The 23,570-nt window shown below is 49.4% G+C and overlaps 1 protein-coding gene across 1 annotated transcript in view; it reads left to right on the top strand.

Annotated features, from left to right (window-relative positions):
- The first annotated feature begins 15,440 nt into the window (after window positions 1-15,440).
- The window catches only part of LOC149451880 (phospholipid scramblase 2-like), a 42,610-nt gene continuing 34,480 nt past the window's right edge, over window positions 15,441-23,570 (top strand). Inside the window, exons 1-2 of the mRNA XM_089690056.1 lie at window positions 15,441-15,599; window positions 22,934-23,091. Of these exons, the coding sequence (XP_089546182.1) occupies window positions 22,945-23,091 (147 nt within the window). The 5' untranslated portion in view covers window positions 15,441-15,599; window positions 22,934-22,944. The remainder of the gene's footprint in view (window positions 15,600-22,933; window positions 23,092-23,570) is intronic.

Below are 23,570 nucleotides of genomic sequence, written 5' to 3'. Positions count from 1 at the left end.
TGTTGGTGTCAGTGGGGGGAGGAATAGTGCCCCATTGTTGGTGTCAGTGGGGGGAGGAATAGTGCCCCATCGTTGGTGTCAGTGGGGGGAGGAATAGTGCCCCATTGTTGGTATTAGTGACACAAATGATGGGGCACTATTCCTCCCACTGACACCAATGATACTTACCTTGCTGACCCCTGCTCCAGCCTGGGCTCGCTCTCTCCCTCTCCCATCTACAGCCTTCATACCTGGCTGCAGCAGCAAAATTTGCACTTACCTGTCAGCTGTCTTCCTTCTCTGGCCTCTCTCTTCACTCGTTCCTGCAGCTCCCTCGATCTTCTTTGATCTACGCGCGCTGCCGCTCGGCTCCTCCTCTCCAAGCTGCACCTCCTCGCCGGTGATTGGCCGCCTGTGTGCCTCTCCTGAGCTACAGTTCCGGTGGCCAATCAGCGGCGAGGAGGCGGTGACAGGGGCAGCATATCATCCCGCCCACACATCGCCGATTCGCCGGAGACAGGAGCGGTGTCTCGGTTCCTAAGACCATCGGAAATATGTGTTTTCCGATGGTCTTAGGCGACCCCTGTAAAATGGTCGTTCGACCCCCAAAGGGGTTGCGACCCCCAGGTTGAGAACCGCTGGCTTAGAAGAACCCATGGTGCTGATTGTTGGGGCAAGGTCAGAGGAGTCGGGGCATTTAAAACCTTTGAGATTGACATCACCTGGTCTTCCCAGACGATGATTGAGAACAATCCATGACACTGGCAGGTCTCAGCTTGGCAAAGGGGGCAGTGCATGCTATAAATTCTGCAGGGGGCCCAAACTTTTGCAGACGCCATTTTTTTGTTTTCTGTTATTTTAAAAGTGTAAATGATGGAAATAAAATCTAACTTTTGTTGACATATTATAAGAATGTCTAATCTGTAATTTGATGCCTTTTGGAGATTTTTCCATCTTTCCTTGGCTTCTTTATGCACATTAATACAAATTTTTAGCTGGGGTGCCCAAACTTTCCATCCCCACTGTATATATGGATGCACATTAGGGACCTTAGATTGTACTCTCCTCGGGGGCGGGGACTGATGTGAATGTACAATATATATGTAAAGTGTTGCGTAAATTGATGGCGCTATACAAGTACCTGAAGTAAATAAATAATAAATAAATAGGCCCATTCAGTCCTGGGGGGGGGGGGGTTGTTTCCTAGACAAACAGAGAGAGAGCCACACTCCCAAAGACAACGAGGTGGACTCGATGTTCTCCAAAGACTTGGGTGAGCCTTATACCTGCTACATTTGGGTGAGTTCAACATTCTTCTACAAACGCAAGAAAAATGGTTATTTATAATAATATATAATAATATCTTCAGAAACAAGCCATTAGAAAAGCCGGAAACCTGGAACCTTCAGACTGGAGATGGGGACACCATTCATGTATCATGGACTCAGGGAAGGATTAGGAACCCTTGTCCTCGGGGGCCAAACAAAGTGGCCTTTTCCATGGTAGGACCAGGTTTCTGGGAGCTCAGGGCCTAGTCCCGATATATGCAGTGGGATGCAGTGGGCAGCTCAATGCAGACCCAACGTATAGGAAATGAGGTGTGCCGGTGCAGTACACATGAATGAAGATGAATGAAATGTTGCTAATAATGTTTACAAAATGAGAAAGACGTAAACAGTGTGATGTGACGGCAGCGCCGCTCCCAGGGCTGCTAGTGTGAATGAGCCCCAAACAATGTGCAATGCAGGGAGTGCTGTGGTGCTGGAGTGGTCGGTGGTCACGGTGAATCATTGTGACACAGAAACAGTTTATTGTGCCACACCTTCACATCTTTCATCATCAGATTCCTTGTCCCCCGGTGTCACTCCTGCTCTTATATCCACTCAGCCCAACAATCTTATTAGTAATGGCCTAGTGGGCAAATGACCCCCCCATCGCAGTACCCCTCTTTCAGATGCTGTGATCTCAGGTCTGAATGAGGAGGATATATCATACCCTTCATCATTGACTAAAAGGTGGACTACCTCTACTCAGGGCCATCATATCTCATTAGTACTGGCTTAGTGGGAAAATGCCCCTTCACCTCCCCCCTCCCATTCCAGTACCCCTCTTTTAGATGCTGCAATCTCAGATCTGAATGAGGAGGATACTGTATATCATACCCTCTATTGATGTGTAAATGGTGAACTACCTCTACTCAGGGCCAACATACAGTATCTCATTAGTACTGGCCTAGTGGGCAAATTACCACCCCCCCTCCAGTACTCTTCTTTCAGATGCTGTGATCTCAGGTCTGAATGAGGAGGATATATCATACTCTTCATCATTGTCTAAAAGGTGAACTACCTCTACTCAGGGCCATCATATCTCATTATTACTGGCTTAGTGGGCAAATTCCCCTTCACCTCACCCCCCCCCCCCCCCATCCCAGTACTCCTCTTGCAAATGCTGCAATCCCATATTTGAATGAGGAGGATATATCATACCCTCCATTGATGTTTAAATGTTGAACTACTTCTACTCAGGGCCAACATACAGTATGGCATTAGTACTGGCCTAGTGGGCAAGTGACCCCCCCCCCCCAGTACTCCTCTTTCAGATTATATTATATTTTTATTATACAGGATTTATATAGCGCCAACAGTTTGTGCAGCATTTTACAAAATGAATGCTGTGACCTCAGATCTGAATGAGGAGGATATACCATACCCTTAATGTCTAAAAGGTGAACTACCTCTACTCAGGGCCATCTTATTAGTACTGAGCTAGTGAGCAAATGCCACTTCACCCCCCCCCCCCCCCCCCCAACCCATACTCCTCTTTCAGATGCTGCAATCTCAGATCTGAATGAGGAAGATATATCATACCCTTCATTGATGTATAAATGGTAAACTACCTTTTCTCAGGGCCAACAGACAGTATCTCATCAGTGCTGGCCTAGTGGGCAAATGCCCCACCACACCTCATCCCACTCTTCCTCTGTTAGATGCTGTGATTGCAGGTCTGAATGAAGAGAATATGTCATACCAACCATTAATGTCTGAAAGGTGAACTCTCTCTACTCAGGGCTAACACACTGTATCTCATTAGTGTTGGCCTAGTGGGCAAATGCCCCACCACACCTCATCCCACTCTTCCTCTGTCAGATGCTGTGATTGCAGGTCTGAATGAGGAGGATATGTCATACCAACCATTAATGTCTGAAAGGTGAACTCTCTTTACTCAGAGCCAACGCAACCTATTAGTACCAGCCTAGTGAGCAAATAACCCCCCCCCCCATCTCAGTCCTCTGCATGGGCGCAATGTGAGAGATGCCCTTTGTAACTCCGGGTTCCATCCAACTACCATAGATCCTGCAATCCCAAACTGGCAGCATTCTCCATTATGTGTTCTAAGCATTGGATTGCATAGGTTGGCTGTGGTAGGGTGACACCCTTTCATGGCCATGTAGGAGGAGCAGAGGCATAAACTTCAGTAGGCATCTTCAGAGCTTTTGAGGGATATTACAGTCTGGGGGACTCACCAGAAATCCAAAATTTGGAAGTTTAACTTCAATTGAGGCATTTTGGTAGGTGCAGTATATTTATTTACCGAGGTCAACAAGCCAGACTGAGGAGAGGACAAATGACGAGGAGGGAGGGAGGGATCGGGCTAGGAAAATGAGGTTCCTTTATTGCTTCAAGCCATGGAGATGTGTCTGGATTGGCTGAACGTGAAAAGGTCTCATCCAGAAGAAGACCCAGGGATCCTGATAGGATCAGTAAAGCACAGATTGTGCCCTTTGGACACCATTAGACTGATGCCACGAGTCTGGATTTAGGAAGGTGAGTTCTGTTACCTATAATGATGACTTTGCTTCCCTTCCACCATATGTACTGTATACATCTGGCCTGGTATGGAAGCGGTTATCCCGGCGTCATGTTTGAGGCTACAACCAAGATCTCAGAATCATTTGTTCACTGCCGGCGATTCTCTTTTGAGTAAAAGTAATCCAAGCGGCTAACTAGCATCCGGATTACTTGTACAGGTGGTGGAAGGGGTCCAACCCCACTCCCGCCTCCACTGCCACCTTTACCAGGCTCTCCTGAGCGATCGGGGAGCCCAGGAAGGATGTGATCGGTGGCATCTGACCCACAGTCAGAGGTACTGGTGTGGTTCCTCCCACTGTGTGACATCAGAAACCAGGCGTGACCGATATATTCACCATGTATTCACTTCTGGTTCCCGCTCCATGTTTATTGACCGGTTACTGACCAGTGAAGAAGTCCAGTAGACCGATGGCCACACCAGCTGCTGCCACAAAAAACAATGATAATAATAATGATATTATGTGCTATTATGAGTCTGTTCCTCTAGTTTATTGTTTGGAAGTAAATAAAATAAAAAATATATATATATATATATATACACACAGTATATATATCAGCTGAAAAGGCTCACAAGAGCTTACAATCTGAAGCGCACTCATGTAGTATAAAGCATACACAGGTTTTTTCCAGTCATGCTTTGGGTGACAACATGAAGTCCCTGAGGCCTCCCCCTCATCTTCTCTTCTCCAGCTCTGCTCACATTAAGGTGTCGGTGTCATTCTCCTCTGGGGTGTGTACTCTGGGTTGGCATGGGATGGACCCACAATGGGCGGGTCTATGACACTGTGGGCTCACAGGAAGTGGCCTGAATGACGCTGGGTGTCATTCAACCCCCGAAGGAGGAGCGAAATGGGGAGTCTGCCGGGGACAGCATTGGGGAGGAGGCTGAGGATTCCAGAGGAAGCTGATTATTACAGTCAAGTCCTGATCAACCCAAGACTCATCTATTCACTGAGGATGGAATGGGGCTCAGGGGGCACGCCATCTTCATATGACACGTAATCTGACTTCACTGGTCATACATGACCCAGGCAAAGGCTACGACAACCGGGCGCAGATCACCGCCTCTCTGTTCTCTCTCATTCTTCTGCCTCCCCCACCATTCCCACTATTACTCTTACCCACTCCTAGCTCTCTACCTTCCTCTCACCTCCCTCTTTAATCTCTCTTCTTTTCTCTCCTCTCTTCTCTCTCCTCTCCTCTCCTCTCCCTCTCCATCTGCCCCTCCTCTCCCTCCTGCCCCTCCTCTCCCTCTGCCACTCCTCTTCCCTCCCCTCTCCCTCCCCTTTCCTCTTCCTCTCCTCTCACTCTTCTCCCCTCCTCTCCCCTCTCTCCTCTTCCCTCTCTCCTCTCCTCTCCCTCTCCATCTGCCCCTCCTATTCCCTCCCCTCTCCCTCCCCTTTCCTCTCACTCTTCTCCCCTCCTCTCCCTCTCTCCTCTTCCCTCTTCTTCCCTCTCTCCTCTCCTCTCCCTCTCCATTTGCCCCTCCTCTCCTCTCCCTCTGCCCCTCCTCTTCCCTCCCCTCTCCCTCTCCTCTCACTCTTCTCCCCTCTCTCCTCTCTCTCCCCTCTCTTCCCTTCCCTCTCCCCTCCTCTCTCTCTCTCCCCTCCTCTCTCTTTTTCCTCCACTCTCTCTCTCTCTCCCCTCCTCTCTCTCTCTCTCCCCTCCTCTCTTCCCTTTCCCCTCCTCTCCTCTCCCTCTCCTCTCCCCCTCCTCTCCTCCCTTCCCTCTCTTTTCCTCTATCCCTTCCTCTCCTCTCCCTCTCCTCTCCCCCTCCTCTCCTCTCCCCCTCCTCTCCTGTCACCTCCATGTCTCCGCCCTGACTAAGCATTCTCTATTTCTGGTCATACAGGGGACAGGGGTAGGTGGATTGCCTGGAGGGCAGTGTGGGGCCCCGCCTGTCTCTGTACCCCCTCCCCCATCCTGTATACAGTTGGGAATATGTCTGTCTGCCCGTCATGTCATGACTTGTACTGGATTATCAGACGGAGAATTTCCAGGATCTGTAGATGGAATGATTATAGTAAAGAGAACCCGTCACTCTGAAATCTTTGGGGGATAATGAAAGATTCTCCTTAAGGCTGGATTGTGCCTTTTGTCCCACCGATCACCATATGCGGACATCCCGTGTACTGTGCGGACATCCCGTGTATACCTTGCGGACATCCCGTGTACTGTGCGGACATCCCGTGTGTACTGTGCGGACATACCGTGTACTGTGCGAACATCCCGTGTATACTGTGCGGACATCCCGTGTACTGTGCGGACATCCCGTGTATACTGTGCGGACATCCCGTGTACTGTGCGGACATCCCGTGTATACTGTGCGGACATCCCGTGTACTGTGCGGACATCCCGTGTGTACTGTGCGGACATCCCGTGTACTGTGCGGACATCCCGTGTACTGTGCGGACATCCCGTGTATACTGTGCGGACATCCCGTGTACTGTGCGGACATCCCGTGTATACTGTGTGGACATCCCGTGTACTGTGCGGACATCCCGTGTGTACTGTGCGGACATCCCGTGTGTACTGTGCGGACATCCCGTGTACTGTGATGACATCCCGTGTATACTGTGAGGACATCCCGTGTATACTGTGAGGACATTGCGTGTACTGTGAGGACATCCCGTGTACGGTGCGAACATCCCGTATAATGTGCGGACATCCCGTGTACTGTGAGGACATCCCGTGTACTGTGCGGACAGATATGTTATTGTTACCTGCAGCCTTGGGTAGGTGAGGAGCTCCAAAAGGTCATTCACAGACTGAGGTGGGAGAATACACCCATCAGGATCAGTGAGGGTTCTACAGCCAAACCCCAAAATAAACCCAGAAGCCATGCAGGTTAAATTGCCTGACCACACACGTAAAGAGTGTCTTGTGTACACTTCCTGTGTTACCTGTCCTGTGTCCTCTGTACACTTCCTGTGTTACCTGTCCTGTGTCCTCTGTACACTTCATGTGTTACCTGTCCCGTGTCCTCTGTACACTTCATGTGTTACCTGTCCCATGTCCTCTGTACACTTCATGTGTTACCTGTCCCGTGTCCTCTGTACACTTCATGTGTTACCTGTCCCATGTCCTCTGTACACTTCATGTGTTACCTGTTCAGTATCCTCTGTACACTTCATATGTTACCTGTCCCGTGTCCTCTGTACACTTCCTGTGTTACCTGTCCCGTGTCCTCTGTACACTTTCTGTGTTACCTGTCCCGTGTCCTCTGTACACTTCCTGTGTTACCTGTCCTGTGTCCTCTGTACACTTCCTGTGTTACCTGTCCCGTGTCCTCTGTACACTACCTGTGTTACCTGTCCCGTGTTTTCGGTACACTTTCCGTGTCATCTATCCCGTGTCCTCTGTACACTTCCCATGTCATCTGTCCCATGTCCTCTGTACACTTCATGTGTCATCTGTCCCGTGTCCTCTGTACACTTCATCTGTCCCTTGTCCTAGGTACACTTCATGTGTCATCTGTCCCGTGTCCTCTGTCCACTTCCTGTTTCATCTGTCCCGTGTCCTCTGTCCACTTCCTGTTTCATCTGTCCCGTGTCCTCTGTACACTTCCCGTTTCATTGTGTCCTCTGTCCACTTCCTGTTTCATCTGTCCCGTGTCTGTCACATACCTGATTGGAGACTGAAATGACGAGGTCGGCCTCACTTGTGTCACTAGCCCTGACCCCACTGGAGGTGGAACAGAGGGAGTCTAGGGACCAGGGGGACAAGAGCGCCAGCAGATGTTGTTTGCAGGTCTTGCAGTTGGACACTTTGGAAGACCGATGATCCTCCAATTCAGGATCAGTAGTGATACGCAGAACTGGTATGGTGGGTCACAAGGTGTGCACCAGAGGAAGGCAGGAAGCTGGGATGGGAGACAGGAGCAATGTAACAGGAATAGCCGGGGTCATCAAAGGGCGGACAGCGAGGTACCAAATCATAAGCAAGCCAAAGTCAGGAGCAGAGCCGAAGTCAGGAACCAGTATCAAGCAGGAGAGTAATCAGAGTCAGGTCAGGAACAAGCCGGAGAAGCAACAAGGAATCACACAGGAAGAAGCAGGAAAGGGGAACAGCTGAAGACCAGTCAGCACTCAGCACAGGCAGAGGCACCTTTTAAATAGTCCGTCTGGTGCCAATCTTCACCCTGCGTGTGCACATTTCTATTCGCCAGCTGTCTAATGGGGTTTCCCTTACAATTATACACTCCTGAGCCCTGCACCCTGTGCATTATACACTCCTGAGCCCTGCACCCTGTGCATTATACACTCCTGAGCCCTGCACCCTGTGCATTATACACTCCTGAGCCCTGTACCCTGTGTATTATAGACTCCCGAGCCCTGCACCCTGTGTATTATACACTCCTGAGCCCTGCACCCTGTGTATTATACACTCCTGAGCCCTGCGCCTTGTGCATTATACACTCCTGAGCCCTGCACCCTGTGTATTATACACTCCTGAGCCCTGCGCCCTGTGCATTATACACTCCTGAGCCCTGCACCCTGTGTATGACACACTCCTGAGCCCTGCGCCCTGTGCATTATACACTCCTGAACCCTGCGCCCTGTGTATGATACACTCCTGAGCCCTGCACCCTGTGTATTATACACTCCTGAACCCTGCACCCTGTGTATGATACACTCCTGAGCCCTGCACCCTGTGCATTATACACTCCTGAGCCCTGCACCCTGTGTATGATACACTCCTGAACCCTGCACCCTGTGCATTATACACTCCTAAGCCCTGCACCCTGTGTATTATACACTCCTGAGCCCTGCACCCTGTGTATTATACACTCCTGAGCCCTGTGTATTATACACTCATGAACCCTGCACCCTGTGTATGATACACTCCTGAGCCCTGCGCCCTGTGCAATATACACTCCTGAACCCTGCGCCCTGTGTATGATACACTCCTGAGCCCTGCGCCCTGTGCATTATACACTCCTGAACCCTGCACCCTGTGTATGATACACTCCTGAGCCCTGCGCCCTGTGTATTATACACTCCTGATCCCTGCGCCCTGTGTATGATACACTCCTGAGCCCTGCGCCCTGTGCATTATGCACTCCTGAGCCCTGCGCCCTGTGTATGATACACTCCTGAGCCCTGCGCCCTGTGCATTATACACTCCTGGTCCCTGCGCCCTGTGTATGATACACTCCTGAACCCTGCACCCTGTGCATTATACACTCCTGAGCCCTGCACCCTGTGTATTATACACTCCTGAGCCCTGCACCCTGTGTATTATACACTCCTGAGCCCTGCACCCTGTGTATTATACACTCCTGAGCCCTGCACCATTTGTATTATACACTCCTGAGCCCTGCACCCTGTGTATGATACACTCCTGAGTCCTGCACCATTTGTATTATACACTCCTGAGCCCTGCACCCTGTGTATGATGCACTCCTGAGTCCTGCACCCTGTGTATTATACAATCCTGAACCCTGCACCCTGTGCATTATACACTCCTGAGCCCTGCACCCTGTGTATTATACACTCCTGAGCCCTGCACCCTGTGTATTATACACTCCTGAGCCCTGCACCCTGTGTATTATACACTCCTGAGCCCTGTGTATTATACACTCCTGAGCCCTGCACCCTGTGTATTATACACTCCTGAACCCTGCACCCTGTGTATGATACACTCCTGAGCCCTGCACCCTGTGCATTATACACTCCTGAGCCCTGCACCCTGTGTATTATACACTCCTGAGCCCTGCACCCTGTGTATTATACACTCCTGAGCACTGTGTATTATACACTCCTGAGCCCTGCACCCTGTGTATTATACACTCCTGAACCCTGCACCCTGTGTATGATACACTCCTGAGCCCTGCACCCTGTGCATTATACACTCCTGAACCGTGCGCCATGTGTATGATACACTCCTGAGCCCTGCGCCCTGTGCATTATACACTCCTGAACCCTGCGCCCTGTGTATGATACACTCCTGAGCCCTGCGCCCTGTGCATTATACACTCCTGAACCCTGCACCCTGTGTATGATACACTCCTGAGCCCTGCGCCCTGTGTATTATACACTCCTGATCCCTGCGCCCTGTGTATGATACACTCCTGAGCCCTGCGCCCTGTGCATTATGCACTCCTGAGCCCTGCGCCCTGTGTATGATACACTCCTGAGCCCTGCACCCTGTGTATTATACACTCCTGAGCCCTGTGTATTATACACTCCTGAGCCCTGCACCCTGTGCATTATACACTCCTGAACCCTGCGCCCTGTGTATGATACACTCCTGAGCCCTGCGCCCTGTGCATTATACACTCCTGAACCCTGCACCCTGTGTATGATACACTCCTGAGCCCTGCGCCCTGTGTATTATACACTCCTGATCCCTGCGCCCTGTGTATGATACACTCCTGAGCCCTGCGCCCTGTGCATTATGCACTCCTGAGCCCTGCGCCCTGTTTATGATACACTCCTGAGCCCTGCGCCCTGTGCATTATACACTCCTGAGCCCTGCGCCCTGTGTATTATACACTCCTGAGCGCTGTGTATTATACACTCCTGAGCCCTGCACCCTGTGTATTATACACTCCTGAGCGCTGTGTATTATACACTCCTGAGCCCTGCACCCTGTGTATTATACACTCCTGAACCCTGCACCCTGTGTATGATACACTCCTGAGCCCTGCACCATTTGTATTATACACTCCTGATCCCTGCACCCTGTGCATTATACACTCCTGAGCCCTGCGCCCTGTGCATTATACACTTCTGAGCCCTGTACCCTGTATAATATACACTCCTGAGCCCTGCACCCTGTGTATGAGACACTCATGAGCCCTTCTGCACCCTGTGTATTATACACTCCTGAGCCCTGCGTCCTGTGCATTATACACTCCTGAGCCCTGCACCCTGTGTATTATACACTCCTGAGCCCTGTGTATTATACACTCCTGAGCCCTGTGTATTATACACTCCTGAGCCCTGCACCCTGTGTATTATACACTCCTGAACCCTGCACCCTGTGTATTATACACTCCTGAGCCCTGCACCCTGTGTATTATACACTCCTGAGCCCTGTGTATTATACACTCCTGAGCCCTGCACCCTGTGCATTATACACTCCTGAGCCCTGCGCCCTGTGTATGATACACTCCTGAGCCCTGCGCCCTGTGCATTATACACTCCTGAGCCCTGCACCCTGTGTATGATACACTCCTGAACCCTGCACCCTGTGCATTATACACTCCTGAACCCTGCACCCTGTGTATGATACACTCCTGAGCCCTGCACCCTGTGTATTATACACTCCTGATCCCTGCACCCTGTGTATTATACACTCCTGATCCCTGCACCCTGTGTATTATACACTCCTGAGCCCTGCACCCTGTGTATTATACACTCCTGATCCCTGCACCCTGTGTATTATACACTCCTGAGCCCTGCACCCTGTGTATTATACACTCCTGAGCCCTGCACCATTTGTATTATACACTCCTGAGCCCTGCACCCTGTGTATTATACACTCCTGATCCCTGCACCCTGTGTATTATACACTCCTGAGCCCTGCACCATTTGTATTATACACTCCTGAGCCCTGCACCATTTGTATTATACACTCCTGAGCCCTGCACCCTGTGTATTATACACTCCTGAGCCCTGCACCCTGTGTATTATACACTCCTGATCCCTGCACCCTGTGTATGATACACTCCTGATCCCTGCACCCTGTGTATTATACACTCCTGAGCCCTGCACCCTGTGCATTATACACTCCTGAGCCCTGCACCCTTTGCATTATACACTCCTGAACCCTGCACCCTGTGTATTATACACTCCTGATCCCTGCACCCTGTGTATTATACACTCCTGAGCCCTGCACCCTGTGTATTATACACTCCTGAGCCCTGCACCCTGTGTATTATACACTCCTGAGCCCTGCACCCTGTGTATTATACACTCCTGAGCCCTGCACCCTGTGTATGAGAAACTCATGAGCCCTGCTGCACCCTGTGAATTATACACTCCTCACCGTCCTGTCCGCGTGTCTGTCCTTCTACACGGCTCACCGTCCAGACCGCGTGTCTGTTCTTCTACACGCCTCACCGTCCTTTCCACGTGTTTGTCCTTCTACACGCCTCCCCATCCTGTCCGCGTGTTATCTTTCTAAACATCTCACCTTCCTGTCCGCGTGTCTTTCCTTCTACACGCCTCACTGTCCTGTCCGCGTGTCTGTCCTTCTACACGCCTCACCTCCCTCTCCACGCGTCTGTCCTTATACATGCCTCACCATCCTGTCCGTGTGTCTTTCCTTCTACACACCTCACCGCCCTGTCCGCGTGTCTGTCCTTCTACACGCCTCACCTACCTCTCCACGTGTCTGTCCTTCTACATGCCTTACCATCCTGTCCGTGTGTCTGTCCTTCTACACGCCTCACCGCCCTGTCCGCGTGTCTGTCCCTCTACACCCCTCACCATCCTGTCTGCATGTCTTTTCTTCTACACGCCTCACCATCCTGTCTGTGTGTTTGTCCTTCTACATGCTTCACCACAGTGTCTGCGTGTTGTCCTTCTACACGCCTCATCTTCCTGTCCACGTGTCTGTCCTTCTACATGCCTCACCATCCTGTCCGCGCGTCTGTCCTTCTACACGCCTCACCGCCCTGTCCGCGCGTCTGTCCTTCTACACACCTCAACATCCTGTCCTTGTGTCTGTCCTTCTACACGCCTCAACGTCCTGTCCGCGTGTCTGTCCTTCTACACGCCTCACCGTTCCGTTCGCTCGTCTGTCCTTCTACACGCCTCACTGCGCTTTCCGCGTGTCTGTCCTTCTACACACCTCAACGTCCTGTCCGCCTGTCTGTCATTCTACACGCCTCACCGCCCTGTCCGCGCGTCTGTCCTTCTACACACCTCAACACCCTGTCCTTGTGTCTGTCCTTCTACACGCCTCAACGTCCTGTCCGCGTGTCTGTCCTTCTACACGCCTCACCGCCCTGTCCGCGCGTATGTCCTTCTACACGCCTCAACATCCTGTCCTTGTGTCTGTCCTTCTACACGCCTCAACGTCCTGTCCGCGTGTCTGTCCTTCTACACGCCTCACCGTCCCGTTCGCGTGTCTGTCCTTCTACACACCTCAACGTCCTGTCCGCCTGTCTGTCATTCTACACACCTCACCGTCCTGTCCGCGTGTCTGTCCTTCTACACGCCTCACCGTCCCATTCGCTCATCTGTCCTTCTACACGCCTCACTGCGCTTTCTGCGTGTCTGTCATTCTACACACCTCACCGTCCTGTCCGCATGTCTGTCCTTCTACACGCCTCACCGTCCTGTCCGCACGTCTGTCCTTCTACACACCTCACCATCCTGTCCGCATGTTGTCTTTCTACACATCTCACCTTCCTGTCCGCGTGTCTGTCCTTCTACACGCCTCACCGTCCCGTCCGCTCGTCTGTCCTTCTACACGCCTCACCTCCCTCTCCACGTGTCTGTCCTTCTACATGCCTCACCATCCTGTCCGTGTGTCTGTCCTTCTACATGCCTCACCGCCCTGTCCGCGCGTCTGTCCTTCTACACCCCTCACCATCCTGTCCACGTGTCTGTCCTTCTACACTCCTCACCATCCTGTCTGCGTGTTTGTCCTTCTACACGCTTCACCACCCTGTCCGCGTGTTGTCCTTCTGCACGCCTCACCTTCCTGTCCACGTGTCTGTCCTTCTACATGCCTCACCATCCTGTCCGCGCGTCTGTCCTTCTACACAACTCACCGCCCTGTCCGCGAGTCTGTCCTTCTACACGCCTCACTACGCTTTCCGCGCGTCTGTCCTTCTACACGCCTCACTGCGCTTTCCGCGTTTCTGTCATTCTACACACCTCACCGTCCTGTCCGCATGTCTGTCCTTCTACACGCCTCACCGTCCTGTCCGCACGTCTGTCCTTCTACACACCTCACCATCCTGTCCGCATGTTGTCTTTCTACACATCTCACCTTCCTGTCCGCATGTCTGTCCTTCTACACGCCTCACCGTCCCGTCCGCTCGTCTGTCCTTCTACACGCCTCACCTCCCTCTCCACGTGTCTGTCCTTCTACATGCCTCACCATCCTGTCCGTGTGTCTGTCCTTCTACACGCCTCACCGCCCTGTCCGCGCGTCTGTCCTTCTACACCCCTCACCATCCTGTCCACGTGTCTGTCCTTCTACACTCCTCACCATCCTGTCTGCGTGTTTGTCCTTCTACACGCTTCACCACCCTGTCCGCGTGTTGTCCTTCTGCACGCCTCACCTTCCTGTCCACGTGTCTGTCCTTCTACATGCCTCACCATCCTGTCCGCGCGTCTGTCCTTCTACACAACTCACCGCCCTGTCCGCGAGTCTGTCCTTCTACACGCCTCACTACGCTTTCCGCGCGTCTGTCCTTCTACACACCTCAACGTCCTGTCCTCGTGTCTGTCCTTCTACACGCCTCAACGTCCTGTCCACGTGTCTGTCCTTCTACACGCCTCACCGTCCCGTTCGCTCAATTGTCCTTCTACACACCTCACTGCGCTTTCCGCGTGTCTGTCCTTCTACACGCCTCACCGTCCTGTCCGTGTGTCTGTCCTTCTACACGCCTCACCGTCCTGTCCGCGTGTCTGTCCTTCTACACGCCTCAACGTCCTGTCCACGTGTCTGTCCTTCTACACACCTCAACGTCCTGTCCACGTGTCTGTCCTTCTACACGCCTCAACGTCCTGTCCATGTGTCTGTCCTTCTACACGCCTCAACGTCCTGTCCACGTGTCTGGCCTTCTACACACCTCAACGTCCTGTCCGCGTGTCTGTCCTTCTACACGCCTCAACGTCCTGTCCACGTGTCTGTCCTTCTACACGCCTCAACGTCCTGTCCACGTGTCTGTCCTTCTACACGCCTCAACGTCCTGTCCACGTGTCTGTCCTTCTACACACCTCAACGTCCTGTCCGCGTGTCTGTCCTTCTACACGCCTCAACGTCCTGTCCGTGTGTCTGTCCATCTACACGCCTCAACGTCCTGTCCACGTGTCTGGCCTTCTACACACCTCAACGTCCTGTCCGCGTGTCTGTCCATCTACACGCCTCACCGTCCTGTCCGCGTGTCTGTCCTTCTACACGCCTCAACGTCCTGTCCACGTGTCTGTCCTTCTACACGCCTCAACGTCCTGTCCACGTGTCTGTCCTTCTACACGCCTCAACGTCCTGTCCGTGTGTCTGTCCTTCTACACACCTCAACGTCCTGTCCGCGTGTCTGTCCTTCTACACGCCTCAACGTCCTGTCCACGTGTCTGTCCTTCTACACGCCTCAACGTCCTGTCCACGTGTCTGTCCTTCTACACGCCTCACCGTCCCGTTCGCTCGTCTGTCCTTCTACACGCCTCACCGTCCTGTCCGCGTGTCTGTCCTCCTACACGCCGATCTTCCTGTGTATGCATGTCTGACAATACCTAATGATATGTCTGCTGTAGAACCACGCCCACTTTACATGAATACCCCGCCCCTAATTAAAGCAGATATTGCCTGCAGTGGCTTGCTGGACACACAGAAGAAGCGTTTCTGGAAATATCGGCAACAATGTTACTGCGAACATTCTGTACTCCTCCCTCCGATCTCCTCCGCCCAGCCGGGAAACGCCAGATATTATATGATCCTCGCCCCTCCTCCTCCTCCTCCTCCTCCTCGGCTCTCTTCCGTGTAGAAAGCATTTTCCACCTTCTCCAGGGATCGATCGATTCCTCCAGGATTTATATTCTGCACTCAGTTCCTCGACTGTATACAGTAAGTCCCTCTATTCTGATTACTTCTCGATTATTGTATCAGTCAGAACAATCCAATACAATGTTACTTTGTATTCATCTCCCATCTGATCGATGTTTATAAACAATGTTACTTTGTATCTCTATCTCCCGTCTGATCGATGTTTATAAACAATGTTACTTTGTATCTCTCTATCTCCCGTCTGATCGATGTTTATAAACAATGTTACTTTGTATCTCTCTATCTCCCCTCTGATCGATGTTTATAAACAATGTTACTTTGTATCTCTCTATCTCCCATCTGATCGATGTTTATAAACAATGTTACTTTGTATCTCTCCATCTCCCGTCTGATCAATGTTTATAAACAATGTTACTTTGTATCTCTCCGTCTCCCGTCTGATCGATGTTTATAAACAATGTTACTTTGTATCTCTATCTCCCGTCTGATCGATGTTTATAAACAATGTTACTTTGTATCTCTATCTCCCGTCTGATCGATGTTTATAAACAATGTTACTTTGTATCTCTCCATCTCCCGTCTGATCGATGTTTAAAAACAATGTTACTTTGTATCTCTCCGTCTCCCGTCTGATCGATGTTTATAAACAATGTTACTTTGTATCTCTCTATCTCCCGTCTGATCGATGTTTATAAACAATGTTACTTTGTATCTCTCCATCTCCCGTCTGATCGATGTTTATAAACAATGTTACTTTGTATCTCTCTATCTCCCGTCTGATCGATGTTTATAAACAATGTTACTTTGTATCTCTCTATCTCCCGTCTGATCAATGTTTAAAAACAATGTTACTTTGTATCTCTCTATCTCCCATCTGATTCATGTTTATAAACAATGTTACTTTGTATCTCTCTATCTCCCATCTGATTCATGTTTATAAACAATGTTACTTTGTATCTCTCCGTCTCCCGTCTGATCGATGTTTATAAACAATGTTACTTTGTATCTCTCCATCTCCCGTCTGATCGATGTTTATAAACAATGTTACTTTGTATCTCTCCATCTCCCGTCTGATCGATGTTTATAAACAATGTTACTTTGTATCTCTATCTCCCGTCTGATCGATGTTTATAAACAATGTTACTTTGTATCTCTATCTCCCGTCTGATCGATGTTTATAAACAATGTTACTTTGTATCTCTCCATCTCCCGTCTGATCGATGTTTATAAACAATGTTACTTTGTATCTCTATCTCCCGTCTGATCGATGTTTATAAACAATGTTACTTTGTATCTCTCTATCTCCCGTCTGATCGATGTTTATAAACAATGTTACTTTGTATCTCTATCTCCCGTCTGATCAATGTTTATAAACAATGTTACTTTGTATCTCTCCGTCTCCCGTCTGATCGATGTTTATAAACAATGTTACTTTGTATCTCTATCTCCCGTCTGATCGATGTTTATAAACAATGTTACTTTGTATCTCTCTATCTCCCGTCTGATCGATGTTTAAAAACAATGTTACTTTGTATCTCTCCGTCTCCCGTCTGATCGATGTTTATAAACAATGTTACTTTGTAACTTTCCATCTCCCGTCTGATCGATGTTTATAAACAATGTTACTTTGTATCTCTCCATCTCCCGTCTGATCGATGTTTATAAACAATGTTACTTTGTATCTCTATCTCCCGTCTGATCGATGTTTATAAACAATGTTACTTTGTATCTCTCTATCTCCTGTCTGATCGATGTTTATAAACAATGTTACTTTGTATCTCTCCGTCTCCCGTCTGATCGATGTTTATAAACAATGTTACTTTGTATCTCTATCTCCCGTCTGATCGATGTTTATAAACAATGTTACTTTGTATCTCTATCTCCCGTCTGATCGATGTTTATAAACAATGTTACTTTGTATCTCTCTATCCCCCGTCTGATCGATGTTTATAAACAATGTTACTTTGTATCTCTCTATCCCCCGTCTGATCGATGTTTATAAACAATGTTACTTTGTATCTCTCTATCTCCCGTCTGATCGATGTTTATAAACAATGTTACTTTGTATCTCTCTATCCCCCGTCTGATCGATGTTTATAAACAATGTTACTTTGTATCTCTCTATCCCCCATCTGATCGATGTTTATAAACAATGTTACTTTGTATCTCTCTATCTCCCGTCTGATCGATGTTTATAAACAATGTTACTTTGTATCTCTCTATCTCCCGTCTGATCGATGTTTATAAACAATGTTACTTTGTATCTCTCCATCTCCCGTCTGATCGATGTTTATAAACAATGTTACTTTGTATCTCTCCATCTCCTGTCTGATCGATGTTTATAAACAATGTTACTTTGTATCTATCTCCCGTCTGATCGATGTTTATAAACAATGTTACTTTGTATCTCTCCATCTCCTGTCTGATCGATGTTTATAAACAATGTTACTTTGTATCTCTCTATCCCCCATCTGATCGATGTTTATAAACAATGTTACTTTGTATCTATCTCCCGTCTGATCGATGTTTATAAACAATGTTACTTTGTATCTCTCCATCTCCTGTCTGATCGATGTTTATAAACAATGTTACTTTGTATCTATCTCCCGTCTGATCGATGTGAATAAATAATGTTACTTTGTATCTCTCCATTTCCTGTCTGATCGATGTTTATAAACAATGTTGCTTTGTATCTCTCTATCTCCCGTCTGATCGGTGTTTATAAACAATGTTACTTTGTATCTCTCTATCTCCCGTCTGATCGATGTTTATAAACAATGTTACTTTGTATCTCTTTATCTCCCGTCTGATCGATGTTTATAAACAATGTTACTTTGTATCTCTTTATCTCCCGTCTGATCGATGTTTATAAACAATGTTACTTTGTATCTCTATCTCCCGTCTGATCGATGTTTATAAACACTGTGTCAGACATTATTTTCTGACAGCAGCACATTCTCCAGCTCCTGTATTAGTATAACAACTACCTGCAGTCTAGAAATGTTGGTGACTGGAAGGGGGGAGAGCGGAGGGACAGAAGGACAAGGCATGAATCGCATGTACTGTGAAGTGTTGTCGGTGTGAGCGGTACGTCCACAACGGGTGAAGTGATGATCTGTCCCGTGACGTGTGCAGTTCTTGGTACATAAGGCACATTCTACTGATCACAATATGTAGCAATATAGCTGGAAACTCATTTCTGCATCACAATGTCTTCATTGGCACACAGCAGAAGATATAAAACTCCATGTGACCCAGGGGCGGACCAACCATTTGGAAACTCGGGCACTGCCCGAGGGCCCGGGGTCAGTAGGGGGCCCCATGAGATGCCCCTGGTACCTTTTTCATAGGCTTTTTTGAGTTTGGGCAAGGACACAGGGGCCCCATGATCCCCTATTGTCCGGGGGCCCCATGAGTTGTCAGTCTGCCCCTGATGTGACCGTCGCGTTTCGGCCACAGCCCTTCTCCAAGCTTTCAGATTTGTCAGATCTCATGGGTTTTATATCTTCTCCTGTGTGCCAATGAAGACACTTTCATGAAGAAATGAGTTGCTGGCTATATTGCTACATATTGTGGATTGAAAAGTCAGCCTGAGCACCAGCCCCACCCCCTCCCCCACTCACATTTCTGTTTGGGTGAGTTTTCCTTGTATACTGCTGACCAGTCTCTGGTGGTCCAGAGGCGTTACCCGGGATCGTATATTATCCAGTCCCTGATAATCAAAGAAATATGTAAAGTCTAGTTCCTGATTCCTGGTACCTCCAGATATGAGCACTGCCCACTTCATGGTGCCCCCAGATATGAGCACTGCCCACTTCATGGTTCCTGGTGCCCCCAGACATGAGCACTGCCCAGTTCCTGGTGCCCCCAGATATGAGCACTGCCCACTTCATGGTGCCCCCAGATATGAGCACTGCCCACTTCATGGTGCCCCCAGATATGACCACTGCCCACTTCATGGTGCCCCCAGATATGACCACTGCCCACTTCATGGTTCCTGGTGCCCCCAGACATGAGCACTGCCCAGTTCCTGGTGCCCCCAGATATCAGCACTGCCCAGTTCCTGGTGCCCCCAAATATGAGCACTGCCCAGTTCCTGGTGCCCCCAGATATGAACACGGCCCAGTTTCTGGTGCCCCCAGATATGAGCACTGCCCAGTTTCTGGTGCCCCCAGATATGAGCACTGCCCAGTTCCTGGTGCCCCCAGATATGTCCACTGCCCAGTTCCTGGTGCCCCCAGATATGACCACTGCCCACTTCATGTTTCCTGGTGCCTCAGATATGAGCACTGCCCAGTTCCTGGTGCCCCCAGATATGACCACTGCCCAGTTCCTGGTGCCCCCAGATATGACCACTGCCCAGTTCCCTGTTCCTGGTGCCCCCAGACATGAGCACTGCCCAGTTCCTGGTGCCCCCAGACATGAGCACTGCCCAGTTCCTGGTGCCCCCAGATATGACCACTGCCCAGTTCCCTGTTCCTGGTGCCCCCAGACATGAGCACTGCCCAGTTCCTGGTGCCCCCAGATATGAGCACTGCCCAGTTTCTGGTGCCCCCAGATATGTGTGCTACCCAGTTCCCTGTTCCTGGTGCCCCCAGACATGAGCACTGCCCAGTTCCTGGTGCCCCCAGATATGACCACTGCCCAGTTCCCTGTTCCTGGTGCCCCCAGATATGACCACTGCCCAGTTCCTGGTGCCTCCAGATATGACCACTGCCCAGTTCCCTGTTCCTGGTGCCCCCAGACATGAGCACTGCCCAGTTCCTGGTGCCCCCAGATATGAGCACTGCCCAGTTTCTGGTGCCCCCAGATATGTGTGCTACCCAGTTCCCTGTTCCTGGTGCCCCCAGACATGAGCACTGCCCAGTTCCTGGTGCCCCTAGATATGAGTACTGCCCAGTTCCTGGCGCCCCCAGATATGAGCACTGCCCAGTTCCTGCTGCCCCCAGATATGAGCACTGCCCAGTTCCTGGTGCCCCCAGATAGGAGCACTGCCAAGTTCCTTGTTTCTGGTGCCCCCAGATATGAGCAATGCCCACTACATGGTTCCTGGGGCCCCCAGATATGAGTGCTGCCCACTTCATGGTGACTGTGGAGTATCTGGTGTTGTCTACCCTAATTAATACCAAGATTTGGATATTGCCAAGCCCACAGTCCTCCATTTTCAAAGATGTTGGCCAGTTCTTCCTGCATTAACATTTGTAGTTTTTGCCCAGTCTTTGGTTGATAAGGGTCATAAACTTGGCCAAGTCTCTGCTGTCCACAGATATGTGTTGCCCAGCCCATGGTCCTCCATTGTCACAGACATTGCCCAGTCCCTGGGGCCATCACATCACATGCTTGATGAAGGGGTCCTGAAAGACTCTGAAACGTTACTTTGCTGTAAACCTTCATTAAAGCCTTTTTGGACCCATGTTGGAGATCCTTGGTGTGTGGTTGACATTTCTTTTAGTCCCTGGAGCTATCATGTTACATGCCTGATGAAGGGGTCCTGAAAGACTCTGAAACATTGCCTTGCTGTAAATCATCATTAAAGCCTGTTTGGACCCGTATTGGAGATCCTTGCTGTGCTGGTGACATTTCTGTCAGTCCCTGGGGCCTTCACATACAGTCCATAAATATTGGGACATGGACACAATTCTAACATTTTTGGCTCTATACACCACCACAATGGATTTGAAATGAAATGAACAAGATGTGCTTTAACTGCAGACTGTCAGCTTTAATTTGAGGGTATTTACATTCAAATCAGGTGAACGGTGTAGGAATGACAACAGTTTGCATATGTGTCTCCCACTTCTTAAGGGACCAAAAGTAATGGGACAATTGGCTTCTCAGCTGTTCCATGGCCAGGTGTGTGTTATTCCCTCATTATCCCAATTACAATGAGCAGATAAAAGGTCCAGAGTTCATTTCAAGTGTGCTATTTGCATTTGGAATCTGTTGCTGTCAACTCTCAAGATGAGATCCAAAGAGCTGTCACCATCAGTGAAGCCATCATTAGGCTGAAAAAACAAAACAAACCCATCAGAGAGATAGCAAAAACATTAGGCGTGGCCAAAACAACTGTTTGGAACATTCTTAAAAAGAAGGAACGCACCGGTGAGCTCAGCAACACCAAAAGACCCGGAAGACCACGGAAAACAACTGTGGAGGATGAGCGAAGAATTCTTTCCCTGGTGAAGAAAACACCCTTCACAACAGTTGGCCAGATCAAGAACACTCTCCAGGAGGTAGGTGTATGTGTGTCAAAGTCACCAATCAGGAGAAGACTTCACCAGAGTGAATACAGAGAGTTCACCACAAGATGGAAACCATTGGTGAGCCTCAAAAACAGGAAGGCCAGATTAGAGTTTGCCAAACGACATGTAAAAAAGCCTTCACAGTTCTGGAACAACATCCTATGGACAGATGAGACCGACATCAACTTGTACCAGAGTGATGGGAAGAGAAGAGGATGGAGAAGGAACTGCTCATGGTCCTAAGCATACCACCTCATCAGTGATCATGGTGGTGGTAGTGTCATGGCGTGGGCATGTATGGCTGCCAATGGAACTGCTTCTCTTGTATTTATTGATGATGTGACTGCTGACAGAAGCAGCCGGATGAATTGTGAAGTGTTTCGGGAATATTATCGGCTCATATTCAGCCAAATGCTTCACAACTCATTGGACGCTTCACAGTGCAGATGGACAATGACCCAAAGCAGACTGCAAAAGACACCAAAGAAGTGGAATGTTCTGCAATGGCCAATCACCTGACCTGAATCCGATTGAGCATTTCACTTGCTGAAGACAAAACTGAAGGGAAAATGCCCCAAGAACAAGCAGGAACTGAAGACAGTTGCAGTAGAGGCCTGGCAGAGCATCACCAGGGATGACACCCAGCGTCTGCTGATGTCTATGCGTTCCACACTTCAGGCTGTCATTGACTGCAAAGGATTTGCAACCAAGTATTAAAAAGTGAAAGTTTTGTTTATGATTATTATTCTGTCCCATTACTTTTGGTCCCTTAACAAGTGGGAGGCACATATGCAAACTGTTGTCATTCCTACACCGTTCACCTGATTTGAATGTAAATACCTTCAAATTAAAGCTGACAGTCTGCAGTTAAAGCACATCTTGTTCGTTTCATTTCAAATCCATTGTGGTGTATAGAGCCAAAAATGTTAGAATTTTGTCCATGTCCCAATATTTATGGACCTGACTGTATGTGTGTTGCTGAGTCCATAGTTGCCCAGGGTCATAGACATTGTCCACTCTTTGGTGTCCACAGATATCTGTATTGATCAGTCCCTCTTCTCCCCCAGTCCCATGGGCTGTGAGGAAGGTCTTCTGCTTGGCTTTCCATCATTCAAGGTATCAGTGACACCACAATGTGTTCTTTTTTTTCAGAAAGAGTTACAATGCAGAAACAACCTTACCAGGATCCTCCTCCTAATTATGAAGCCATCACGACCACCGCCCCTCCTGAGAGCTACCCAATGTCCTCACACACTGGGGAAAGTGCGCTGGTTAAAGGTGTCCCTCCCGGTCTCCAAAGACTGCTACAGGTGAGACTGTTCCTGGTCATATGTAGAATCGTCCATTATTGATGTTCGTTCTGTATAAACACAACAAATGGGCGACGAGATACAAACCTCCATATATACTGTATATACTCCTGAAAGCCTGTGTCTGAATAGAATGGCCGAGTGCAAAATGTTTTTAGGCTTTTCTGATGTGTACAGGAGACGTGTAGTGAAGCATGTGTGGATGCATGGCTGCTACGTGTTTCAAGGAGAAGCTCACCTTTGGGAACACGTTACATTTCCACACGATTTTAGGGTGGGACCTGGATCCTATTCCCAATGTTGTAGCCACTAACCCCACCCCTCCCTGTGACAGACGTACCGGGAGAAGATCCCTCATACTATCTGTCACCTTTTAAACACAGTGCGGCTGTGCGGGGCTCCACCCACATGGCCGTGTCATTCGTTCACTGTGTTCCATGAATGAATGGACCATAATAGCTCACGGCCTCAGAGGCAGT

Source organism: Staurois parvus, unplaced genomic scaffold, assembly GCF_062004578.1.
Source record: "Staurois parvus isolate SC_StPar_1 unplaced genomic scaffold, SC_StPar_1.0 ptg000512l, whole genome shotgun sequence".
Taxonomy (NCBI): Eukaryota; Metazoa; Chordata; class Amphibia; order Anura; family Ranidae; genus Staurois; species Staurois parvus.
Note: the sequence above shows the minus strand (reverse complement) of the source record. Positions and strands in the feature narration are given on the sequence as shown.